We start from the raw sequence: 12933 nt of genomic DNA, 5'->3' as shown, positions 1-12933 counted from the left end.
AGCCTCAGGTTCAGTTGGGAGCTGGTTATGACTTTGTCTTAAGATTTTGATCAGAGTGTCGATTCTGGTCAAATACAGCATTTCTGGTATTAAGGGTTTTGGGCGCTTTTGAGAAAAGGTTATTTTCTAAAGAACTAGATGAAAGCTACTGTGAAAGTAACATACTAGTCATTGTTAGTAGTGGCCAGGGGATCTTGGACCTACTGGGGAACAAATGCCTGATTTTGATTGCCGGAAGTTGGCATTTCTATGTGTCTAGCCAACAAGGTCAAACGTAGGTGTTTAAACACTGACAGCTCACAACTTTATCTTTGGAACAAAGGACAAGGATAAATATGCAATAACAGAATATGACTGTTGTTTTTAACACCAGTGAAGTTATTTTGATTGCCTTAAAGGCCCTTCATGCTCTTGTTGTTTCTCAAATGCATCAACAGATATAAAGCATTATAGATTCTCTAACGATAGAGCGGAAGAGCATCATTCCAGATGGTTATCTGTCTTTTGGTGTTATGGTGGTGGTGATGTGTGCTTATTAACACATTAACATCATTAGTTTCCCAAGGGTGTTTAGTTTGTTAGGTTGTTATGACTGTGAAGGCAATGGCTCATGAATGACGCAACTTTCACACTTCGCCATCATGCCACAGAAGCACCCAAGTTTTGCTACAACTTCTTACCATCTGTATGCACAGATGACCTATAACATATACTAATGTATAGATGTAATTATTTCTACTCATGCGTAGAGAAGAAAACATGCAAGCACAAGACACCCCTCCTCTTTCAAGCAGGCTGCATCAGGAGGTGATAATCCAATCTACTTGCACACAGTCTGCAGGATACACAGAAAAGCTCTATTTTTAGAGCAGAGCTCTTGAAGGAAAAGGAGCAAGAATACTCCATTTGGGGCGATTTTCATCCTTTTGTGTTTTTGAAAACATTATTGCGAACACAATATTCTACCTAAAATCGGTCAAAAGGAGTAGGATGAAAGGATCCATTCAGTATCAAAGGACAATCAGATTTTCCACTGACTAGATGAAGGTTGGTTCTGCTGAGGGCTGACATGGGCAAATTGGAATGAAAAGCTGCCGTCTGACTTGTGAAGAGTCACAGACAGTGAGCCGTCTATTTTTGGATGTACCGGTAGCTCCTTTTTTAAGAACCAGTAGCTCATGCATTCAAAAGCAGTCAGTATTTGTCCAGATAATAACAGAAACAGACGAAAATAATTGATGTTTTTCATTTTTGTATTGTTGGTTAGTAGTGGTTAGCATGGAGTAAAACGTGACAGTATTTCTTGTTTAGAGAAAAGCTGTCTCTCAAAAACGGGGCAGCCAGAAGCCAATCAGACTGTGAACTATGGCATCACTACTGTCAATGAGCCATCCATCCATCTTCTTCCGCTTATCCGAGGTTGTTTCGCGGAGGCAGCAGCCTAAGCAGGAACTTCCCTCTCCCCAGCTACTCCGTCCAGTTCCTCCCGGGGGATCCCGAGGTGTTTCCAGGTCAGTTGAGAGATATAGTCTCTCCAACGTGTCCTGGATCTTCCCCAAGGCCTCCTACCGGTTGGACGTGCCCTGAACAACACCCCCTGGGAGGCGTCCGGGAGGCATCCTAACCAGATGCCCGAGCCACCTCCTCCGGCTCCTCTCGATACGGAGGAGAATTGGTTCTACCCTGACTTTCTCCCGGATGACAGTGCTTCTCACCTTATCTCTAAGGGAGAGCCCAGCCAACCTACGGAGAAAACTCATTTTGGACGCTTATACTCGCAATCTTATCCTTTTGGTCACTACCCAAAGCTCATTACTATAGGTGAGAGTAGGAACGTAGATCGACCAGTAAATTGAGAGCTTTGAGAGCCCAATGCAGAGTCCGCATCAGTGCAGACGCCGCACCAATACGCCTGCTTATGTTGTGTTCCATCCTTCCCTCACTCGTGAATAAGACCCCGAGGTACTTAAACTCCTCCACTTGGGGCAGGATCTCATCCCCGATGCAGAGATGGCACTCCAGGCTTTTCCAGGCGAGAACCATGGACTTGGACCTGGAGTTGCTGATTCTCAACCCAGTTGCCTCACACGGGGCTGTAAACCGATCCAGTGAGAGTTGAAGGTCTCAGCTCAATGAAGCCAACAGGACCACATCGTCTGCAAAAAGCAGGGACCCAATCCTGTGGCCACCAAATTAGAACCCCTCAATGCCCTGGCTGCACCTAAACATTTTGTTCATAAAAGTATTGAACAGAATCGGTGACAAAGGGCAACCCTCACTGGAAACGGGTCCGACTTATTGCCGGCAATGCGAACTAAACTCTGAGACCAGGCATTCAGGAAACGAACAGCCTGAATTAGGTGGTCCGATACCCCATATTCCCGGAGTACTCCCCACTCCCCGAGGAACACGGTCGAATGCCTTCTCCAAGTCCACAAAACACATGTAGTCTGGTTGGGCAAACTCCCATGCACCCTCAAGGACCCTCACGAGAGTATAGAGCTGGTCCACAGTTCCATGACCGGGACGAAAACCACACTTCTCCTGAATCCGAGATTCAACTATCCGGTGAATCCTCCTCTCCAGAACCCTTAAATCGACCTTACCAGGAAGGCTGAGAAGTGTGGTCCCACGATAGTTGGAACACAGCCTCCGGTACCCCTTCTTAAAAAGCGGGACCACCACCGCGGTCTGCCAGTCCTATACTATGAATGATAATGCACGTAATATGAAAGTGCAGGCAGGATTGGAAGCGCACATTAGGTGCCCTATGCACACTATACACCTTGCACCTCCCTCAGTGTTACCAGCGTCTCTTACCACTCGGCGGGTGCTTTTTTTTTCAAAATCAGAGTTGAACAGCTACGGCGGTGTCATGTCCAAGCAGAAGCTGTAGTAATTGTACATTTGATTAAACCTACTTAAATTTGATCAACTGTTAATTCATATGCAGCTCGAAACATAATTGCTGTATATGACTTCTATCAAAACACACTGATAGTGGTACTAGCGTCTATTTCGGACTACTTTGGACTTATTCACTAGTTCCTGATTCGGCACTGTAGGCATCATGGGAACCGTAGTTCTTTTTTAGTACGAACCTAAACCTAATGTCCTGTACAGCAATCTGCAATCTATTTTACATGTGTCTTTACATAGCGTCACATCAACATAAATGATTAGTAGGTAGCAGCTACAACTGCCATCATTATTTTAACTTATTTTCAGTTTTTGTTTCAATTTGTGGAAAAATGTTCAACAATTAAAGGCATCATTCTTAGGTCATGCATGCAAAGGTATAAACCATTTCAAAATGTTCCTGCATTGTTTTGTGATTTAGTTACATAAAAAAGTCTTTGTGTCCAGTTCTATATTTTGTCATTGTAGTTTTCTTAAAAGTAATGGTCAAATATCATCTCGTCTCATTCTCTTGCTGCTGCAACTATGTTATTGCTATTGCTATTTAATCACTTTTAAAGCTTACAGGTGCATGTCTTGGATTAATTGTTTATGATTTAATACATTGTAATATTACCTTTTTTTTTCTCTTGAGTTTTTTGTATTAAGTCTAAAGAAAAGGGAATGAGGCAAAAAGTCTTGTGTGCACTGAGAGGATTGTTGCCATTTCAAAGGTCACTTCCACTTTGGTGAGTGGGGATATATCCAGCGAGACAAAAAAGAAACAGCAGCTGAAGTGTACCCTTGCCATTTGACTGGAAGATGATTGGGGAATTCATTTCCAGCAGTCGAGCAATGCTGTATGTCACTTCCCATCATATCTCAACTATCAATGAATATCAAATCCCTAATTCTGATGATAGATTTTTACATCGTACTCTGAGGCACAGCAATACAAACAAATGTCACGCTATTGTGTGTGTCTTCTCCGGTAGTTCAGCCTCATAACTCCACTCTCCTGTGTGTCATTTTTTGGCTCCTACTAGCTACCCGGTTATCCTGTCCATAGAGAACCACTGCAGTGTCCCTCAACAAAAGAAGATGGCCCAGTACCTCATTGATATTCTAGGGGACAAACTGGATGTTTCGAACATCAAAGCAGAAGACTCCGGACGGCTCCCCTCACCAGAGAACCTTAAGGGAAAGATCCTTGTTAAGGTAAAATCTACATTGAGCTGTAACCCACTTCAATATAAGTACTGTGTTATAACTTGCTGTTTCAACCTCAAACAACAGACTTCAAAGGTAGGAGATTTCTGAACAGATTGAAGCGGTGGAAATTGGACATGTTGCATGAGAAGACAACTTGAGTTGAGGCTATAATAACAATCTATTGGTGTAAATTGACTGTCTGAAGCCCTGTGCTTTATTTGGTCTGCATCATTAATCAAAAAAACAATTCCCTGCAGACAGCAGTTAATTAGTTACAATCACTTGATTAGCTGTTGGCCAGGAGCCCTTGTGGAGTTTTAAAAACCCATCATTTTAAACAGAAGCTATATCCAAATTATTTGCACGATTTTACTTCATTGTAAATGTCATTTTACAATTATTTTACTTTAGGGTATTTAAAATGAGCATTTCAAATTGTGCATGAGCAACATTTTTCTAAAATACTCCCCAGTCAGTACTTATTCTGTACCTGGTCGTGTACTGAATGTTTTAAATGACTGTGCTGGAAATGCTGCGCAAATATGGTACCAAAAAATTGAATGAATGCAAGTGACACTGGTAATGGCTGCCTTCATTTTTGTCCTTTCATTTCATTTAATTAGTCATCAAATTGAAGCAGAAATATGAATGTAAATCCATAGTAGTGGATGTTAAGGTCATGTACAGTACTGTACTGAGTACTGTACTGAGTTTGATGGTAAGCAGCAGCCCCCTGCTGGCAGGAGGGAGGGCCTTACTGTAGCGGTGTTGGAGTCAAGTATTGACACCAAAAGGTTTCAGTGAAGAGAAGGCCCAGCGCCATTCGCTGACATGACATTAACTTCTCAGCCCACTGCTGCACCACTATGTGTGTGCCAAGTCAGCATTCATTATTCATTATGGCACCAATGTGGGAGCACTGGGAGGAGTGATGATTTTATCATCATTTTTTTAATTTGGATTTTATCTTTAATCTAATAGGACACATCATGACGTTTTTACCAGAACTTACCTGCAGGCTGCTACCGTATTTTCCAGACTATATGTTGCACTTTTTTTCAGAGTTTACCTGGTTCCGCGACTTACATATCAAAATATATACAGCATATAATATAACTTGTGCTGACTTTAAGCGAAAGTGGGGTTGTGGTTGTTTTTGGCGACAACCAATAGCCACAATAATTCATTGAGTTGAGCTTGTGACGCAGTTAGGCACACACATCAAATGATACACTTTTTCTTACGGAATACTTTCTGATACGCTTCTGCCTCTGAGACTATGTGTCTGTAAGTAATGTGCAACTATAATTATACGATGCGTGTGTGGCTTGAGAAAGGTCGCATTTGAGACAGAAGTCTTGTTAAATTCAGACGCTAATTATGCCTAGGCAAGGCACGGCAAGTTTATTTATAGAGCACAATTCATATACAAGGTAATTCAAAGTGCTTTACACAAAAGAAGGGTAAAATCACTTCATAAAATCATTCCATAAAACATAAAATCATTGTAAAATCATTCCATAAATCATTCCATAAATTGTAGCTCTGAGATTGTAGCTGCTGTGTCAACCACAGACTAACTAAACACACACATGATTTTTGGTCTATTTTAATTAATTTGTGGATAAAAAAATGAAGTTTTGGTGTTAAAATACAGCAGTTTGATACGTTTTAAACACAGGGATGCGACCAGGCGTCATGTCACGTATTAAGTGTCTTCTCCGAGAACATTCTGACATTTATTCAACAGGTAAGCTGTTATTGCATCCATATACTGGGGGGGGGGGGGGGGAGAATCAGCTTCTGTATCTTTCGTTTGTCTCTTTGTTCGTGTAAACATTGCCTCCTCTTGTTTCATCTTCACCTTCCTCTCATGATATACCTGTAAACGTGACTTATGGTCCACTGCCACTTATGTTTTCTTCTTCTTCATTACACTTTTTTTTTGACAGATGCAGCTTACAGTATACTGCAGAGTGACTTGTACTTTAGTCCGGAAAATATGGCACATATAGGACATAATGATCGATTGCTTATCAGTTGGAAACTGATTTTAAATAATTGAAAGTACAGATAACTAATCCCACTGAGGTATGAGAATTAAAATTATGTGTGTTATATTATCAACAGTTCCTGTGCAATATTCAATATATTACCAATACAACATGGCAGCCATTGCTTTAATTTTCATGTTCTTTAGATCTGTCCTTTATGCCATTATATTAGATTTAAAAAATTTGAACAAATAAAATTCATAAATTGACATCTTACCTATTGCTCAAATTAAAACAGAAGAAAATTAGTACTAATCAAGCAATTGGAAATTGTGAGGTTCCATACCTAAGAATGACCAGCAATGAGCAGAAGAGGCAAACAACACCATCCATCCAGTGAGCTGAAGATAAAGATTGTGGCCAAACTATGCACAAACTGAGAATTGATGGAGAAACACGGGGAGGCAAGCTGAATGAGGCGTGTTCTGGGCTTGTTTCCTATAGCTTCTTACCATGTTTTTTTGTTGTTTTTTTTTTTTTGTATGTTTGTATGTACTCCAGTAAATTAAATGTAAATTACAACTGACAACTATAGAGGGACTTCAAGAGAACAAATGATTGTTATTGCTAACATGTTCAAGTATATATTTTTTCCCATCAGGGTAAAAAATTGCCACCGAACATTGACGAGAATGCGGAGGAGGGAGATGTGTCGGATGAAGACAGTGCAGACGAGATGGAGGACGACTGCAAGCTGATGAATGGAGATGTATGTACGCCTATTGCTGTGTTTTGGCTCTTGGTTAAATCAAAAAGAATGTCCTGAATCTAACAGTAAAAAACGTCTTCTTGTCTAATTATTATAATTAATGTGCTTCTGTAAAACGGTAGGGGTAGAACCACTCGCGCTGTGCAATGTTTTCTATTTCTGTCTGTGCTATTTTCACCATCACTGTGCATCAATCCCTGTTTTGTAGGTGGTTAAATCACTCTGAAGACAAACATACAGAATGTGACTCAACCAAATTTGAATTACGCACATTCTAGTTTGGAATGAGTAAAACATGAGACAACCGTGACTTCATTCACTCATTACGTGAGCGAGTGACGTTTTGATATTAACGGCCACCAAGTCTTTAGTTGCAGTGTTTTCTCAATGAAAGTGTTGTTATTATCTGTTAAGCTTCTGGACTTCTACTTTTGGGATAGTGAGCACCCACAAATTATTTAAAAAATGACCAATACAAAAGCAACCAGAAAACCGTGAAGGACCTCCTCTCTGAAGTGGTAGAGGAAGCGTTTTTCTGGTGAGTCAACTCATTGAGAAACTTTGATGCTGGTGAAGTATTTTGCTTCCTTTGTCACTAAGGAAGAATGGCAACTAAGGCGACACGGTGAGCGGTGCTAGAACTGGACCTAATTGATGTGTTACAACACATTTATTGCAAGTGTTGATCTGAAATCGGTGGAGATGGCTTAAGAAAAGGCTTAATAAACATGACTAATTGCCAGGTGGCAACAGGTGTGGCTCGTCAGTCCGCCAGGAGAAACAGGAAGACAGAAAAGGAACGTGACAATAGGTTTAAGGAAAATATATACAGTATGTTGGAGTACCTTCAGTTTAGTGGTCAAATAAGTTGTTCTAGTTGTTCCAGATGCTGCATCGCTGTTTTTTAACTTTAAATGGTAAATAACTTTCCCATCAAGGCAGCATGCACCATCAGTGATTTGAGCGACTCTTAAATTCAGTGTACTAATGGAGTGTGTTGAGCATTTTCACGGTGACATTGGGAGGGAGGACAAGGTCAGGCTCGATGGGCCATTGTGACAAGGGTTCATCTCAAATACATGCTTTTCTTTTTTCTATCACCTCTTTTGATTCAATGATATTATTTTTATGAGGTCTGTAAGAGTTTTTTTTAAAACAATCAATCAGCAACATATTCAAAGCCTGTCCATGGTATGCTCAAAATGACCAAGTTAATATCAGTTATTTATTGATTTTAATTATTTTATTCATCCTACGTATTTGTTTGTTAATAGTGATATTTAGTTTGACTGCTTATTTCTTTTTTCCATGGATAAACCCTGCCACCTGGTGGCTATAATAGGCATGTGCAAATTTACTTTACGGGTATGCAACGGTGCAGTTCAATTTGTGAGCAAATATTGCACGTTGAGAGCTGTGTATTTATCTTTACGTATAATTCCAGTATATTAACTCATTCAATCCCAACCATTTTTCAAAAGCCAACCCCTTCAGTACCGGCCATTTTAGACGATTTTGAGTGATTTTTAAAGGCACACAGAATATTGTGTTCTATGGCTATAAAAACATGGAACCTACAAAAGAAATATTAGACTCCCGTCTTTCATCACAAAAAAAGAGTTTCTTCCTACCTTTTTCCCTATTTTCGTAATCAGCAGTCGAACATAGGTAAGTTTCAAGGAAAATATCATTTCTCGACTAGAAAAGCTTTTTGTGAAAAGATACATTTCAAGCAAAATATAACATATAACAAATATAATATAACAATTTGTTTAAAAATATAACACCATGAGCTATTTACAGATTTCACATTTGGAACTGAACTACAGTATGTATGTGCATGTGTGTGCGTGTGTGCATGTGTTACAATATCCATATATATATATGTATATATTTCCACATGCTATGCTCCTCAATGTCCTCACAATGTTCTCTGTCCTCTCCTGGTCCCTGCAGGGATCTTAGCAGATGCACTTCTGCCACCTAGTGGTCGTTTTTGTGGCATCAACATTGCTCTGAAGCATGATGCATTGGTGGGGAGTTGCATCATCACCTCAGTCAACCTCTCTACATCCATCCCGCAATAAAAAAAAGACGTTTAAATACGTTGTTTGTATCGGGCGTTCGGGTTTATAAAAGCGTCTTTGGTGTTGAATGAGTTCATTGAATCTACACTAAATTCTACACATTTTATTTCAAAAATGTTTCATTCTGTGTGTTTTTGTTTGTTTTCCTGCAGATGTCAGCCAACAGGAAGCAAGTGGAGAACATGGCCAAGAAAAAGCTAGACAACCTGATGAAGGAGTCCAAGATACGAGACAGAGAAGACCCAGATAGTTTCACCATCGCTGCCCTTCCACCTGCTGGTGATTTAGAAAAGACTGGTTCTAAGGTATTTAGACTTTTAAAGATTAAATCATCAACTCACATTTCCCCATTCAGATAAACACTGTTAAAATATGTTTCACCTCTTTTTTCAGGCTAAAGGGCAGGATGGTGCAGTCACATCAGAGGAGGCTAACACCAGCAGCAATAAGCGTGCAAGCCATTCGTTCATGGGGAGTTTCTCAAAACGCAAGGTTTGTTTTTTTTTTTTTGTCTGCTTGTCTGTTTTTATTCTCCTCTCAGACAAAAGAGAAAAAGAAGCAGGATTATTGTGTGATTTTTTTTTTTTGCTCAATGTTGTGGAAGATTTATAGTTACACCTGTGTGGTCTTTGTAGTGGAAAATCATTTTCAAAACTCGTGCGTGAAATTGAATATGAGGGTTTTTGAATTTTAGTCCGGGAATCGCATACGATTAACAGCAGCTGATTACTCGCTAGCTGCCTGGCTGATTTCTTTTTTTAATACTCTCACTGGCTAGTTTATTCACTTTACAGGATTTTGACCTCCCCTTGTCTTCATAAATACAGATTCCGATTTAGATACCTTTTTTAAGACGTCATTTTTACTCTTTAAGTCAATACGCAGGGGCCGCATAGTGACCTAGTGGTTAGTGTGTGGGCGGGAAATCGAGGGTTTGAAGCTCTGATTGGGCATGTTGAGTTCGCATCTTCTCCCTGCACAGGTGTGGGTTTTCTTCCGACACTCCAGCTTCCTCCGACACTCCAGCTTCCTCCGACATTCCAAAAATATCCATGTTAGGCTAATTGGAAACTCTAAAAGGTGTGAAAGTGACTGTGAATTGTTGTTTGTCTATATGTGCCCTGTGATTGGCTGGCGACCAGTACAGGGTGTACCCCACCTCTCGCCTGGAGTCATCTGGGATAGGCTCCAGGTTGCCTGTGACCTGAATGAGGATAGGCGGCTCTTAAAAGCATGAACATTCCCTGCAGCCCTGAGATCTCCGGGCAAGCTGTTCCATACATGGGGGCCATATTACTGATAAGATGCCTCCCTGTGAGTGTGTGTGTGTGTGTGTGTCCTGAATTTAAGAACCATTAGGAGACCAGTGCTGGAGGATCTCTGGGTCCACGAGAGTTCCTAAGGTAAAAGCAGATCCCCTGGAAAGCTGTTCCATTGACAGGGGCTATAATACTGAAAAAAGATGCAAGATGCCTCCCCATGAGTGTGTGTGTCCTGAATTTAAGAACGATTAGGAGACAAGTGCTGGAGGAGCTATATAAAAAAAAAAAAATCAACTTCTACGACGCAGATTTCACTTAACACTTTTTTTGGAATCTAACCCCCTGTTAAACAAGGGAACACTGTATACGGTATGGCAGCACAGGATGGAAACAGTCATAGAAGCTTGACTATGTGTCACATGCCATGTGCTTTGAACAATTTAGCAAAATCCCAGCATATTTTGCATTTTGATGCACTGTTTGAACTTCTGTAGATCAAAGGTCACCAACGCTTTTCCTTGTGAGAGCTACTTTTACAAAATGAAAACGGCCAAGAGCTACTCATTTTTGTAACATTTATTTTCAGAGCTTATTTTAAACCCAAACAAAGCGATATGCTTGTTTTACCAGAACATGAACAAAATGCTGGTGTCCACAACTCACATGTTGTATTTCAGAATGCATTTCTTTCTACTGTTCTTTCATTATTAACTGAAAACCTGAATGAAAAGCAGGCTTGCGGGCACCTCATGTGGTCGTGGGGGGCTACCTGGTGCCCACGGGCACCACGTTGGTGACCCCTGCTGTAGACTGTCTTGACTGTGTCTGTATGCATCTACAATACTGGATGTATTGTGTACGATTTATGATTTATTGAGCAGTTCAACAGTTGTACTCAAAAAGCGGCGAGTGTCTATGCAACTTGAACATACATATGTTTTTGATCAAGAGCATCCACCCTTTCCTCCTTTGCTGTTATCGTAACAGAAAAAACCAACGAAGCTGAAGAAGACCTCAAGCTTGGAAGACACCGATACGGACCAAGAAAGCACCAGCAGTGCGTCACGAGCACCCCTACATCACAACAAGTAAGAGACGCAAGGGGAACATGACTGCTATACTGCAGTAAATGACTGTTTTCCAGCCACTGAGAAGGAAAAATTTTTAGTTGCGATATAACAATAGCACGCTTGGCACATGTGAGCTGACATCTTCAGTCACTTTCCACCGGTTTTAATCAGGTTTTAATCAATAACTTCTTTGAAGTAAATCATACGCTGTACATTCTTAAATGTATCTGACTTTTAATGCTACTTCCCATTTTCAACTGACCAGAAAGAAGAAAACCATGAAGTTATCCAGAGCTCTGTCTGACCTGGTCAAATACACGTGCTCGGTGGGCCTCTATGACATTGACGCACAAGGTGTGTATATGTGTTCACAGCTCTGAGCCATTTTGTTGACTTCTGCTACCGAGATGACGAAGAAACATGCCTATCTGGGATTATCATGTGATTAACCCAAGTTAAACCAATCGAATGTCATGCCATTTCACATTAGGAATGTATTTGGGAGTGCCCGGCATTCACAAAGTTTTCAGTATGTCCTATGTTTTCTCAGTTGGGGTATACAGGTATACGTTACAGATCTATAGTCATGAAGCTGCAAAATTTGAACCGCAAAGTGGCGAGGGAAGACTGTATGCAAAATGATGTTTACACAAAACATACAGTATTCTAAATGTGCATTAATTTATTTTTTTATTGTTCAAAACAAAACATATTTCCCCCAAAAATGTAAATGTAATGGTAATGGTTTAATATATTTGAACATGCACACAAGTTACATTGAAATACATCACATATTACAATTCACAGTTCCACATGTCCAAAAGGAGTAGGAGGAAGCAAAGCTCATTTAATCCTACCCCACATCAATTTTGCATCATTTGCAATATTGATGTATTTCTCGCCACTTTATGTTGTATATTTTGGATTGTGAGATTTCCAGCTCATCTTCTCATCCTTTCAAATGTACACGTCATTAACTGTGCATTGAAATATCATTGGGTTTTGGGTGGTTTTCGACACACTTAGGCAGGTGCCTCCTGCTACAGGTCTTGTCAGCTATCATGTCTTTTTGATTTACTTTTTATACTTGTTACCGTTTTGGGTGGTTTTCAACACACTAGTGGTTGCAAACAGGTGCCTCAGGTTGCAGATCTGTCAACTCACTTCCGTTCCAGCTGCTGTCTCTTTTTGTTATGCTTTATTATACTTGTTAGTGTTTTGTCATTTAGTAATTGATGTTTGGAAATGTATTTGAAAAGTGTGTGTGTGTGTGTGTGTGTGTGTGTGTGTGTTTGTAATCATATCTTTGTGGGGACAAAGATCTGTTTACACAGTCACGTCATGGGGACCGATTTCGGTATGGGGACCAAAAATCAGGTCCCCATAAAGAAAATGGTATTAAATTAACCCAGAAGCTGTTCTGAAGGTGCCCGTGTGGTTTTTAGCATTGGCCCACAACCCATGGTTTTCAATGGCTGTGTGTGTGTGTGGCATGCCCACAAGCTCCCCCAGTAGTTTGTGGTTGGTACTGCACACACTCGCTCTCCACACACACTTTTCCATAAATGGTTGGGTGCCGCCCACTTCCTGGTCCCCATAAGGAATGATTATAGAAGAAGAAAAAAGGATAATTGAAGGTGT

The 12933-nt window shown here is 40.5% G+C and overlaps 1 protein-coding gene across 14 annotated transcripts in view; it reads left to right on the top strand.

Moving 5' to 3' along the window:
• The window catches only part of plch2a (phospholipase C, eta 2a), a 154872-nt gene that overhangs the window by 114637 nt on the left and 27302 nt on the right, over window positions 1–12933 (top strand). For all 14 annotated transcript variants that reach the window (XR_008573538.1, XR_008573537.1, XR_008573536.1 and 11 more), the window contains 6 exons: window positions 3945–4116; window positions 6766–6873; window positions 9113–9265; window positions 9354–9452; window positions 11210–11310; window positions 11558–11646. Coding sequence is in view for 10 of the 14 variants with exons in the window: in XM_054797600.1 (XP_054653575.1) it covers window positions 3945–4116; window positions 6766–6873; window positions 9113–9265; window positions 9354–9452; window positions 11210–11310; window positions 11558–11646 (722 nt within the window). In the remaining 4 variants the exon portion in view is untranslated. The remainder of the gene's footprint in view (window positions 1–3944; window positions 4117–6765; window positions 6874–9112; window positions 9266–9353; window positions 9453–11209; window positions 11311–11557; window positions 11647–12933) is intronic.

Source organism: Dunckerocampus dactyliophorus, chromosome 1 (assembly GCF_027744805.1).
Source record: "Dunckerocampus dactyliophorus isolate RoL2022-P2 chromosome 1, RoL_Ddac_1.1, whole genome shotgun sequence".
NCBI classification, from domain to species: Eukaryota; Metazoa; Chordata; class Actinopteri; order Syngnathiformes; family Syngnathidae; genus Dunckerocampus; species Dunckerocampus dactyliophorus.
The sequence above is the reverse complement of the archived record's forward strand: the minus strand, read 5'-3'. Positions and strand labels throughout refer to the sequence as shown.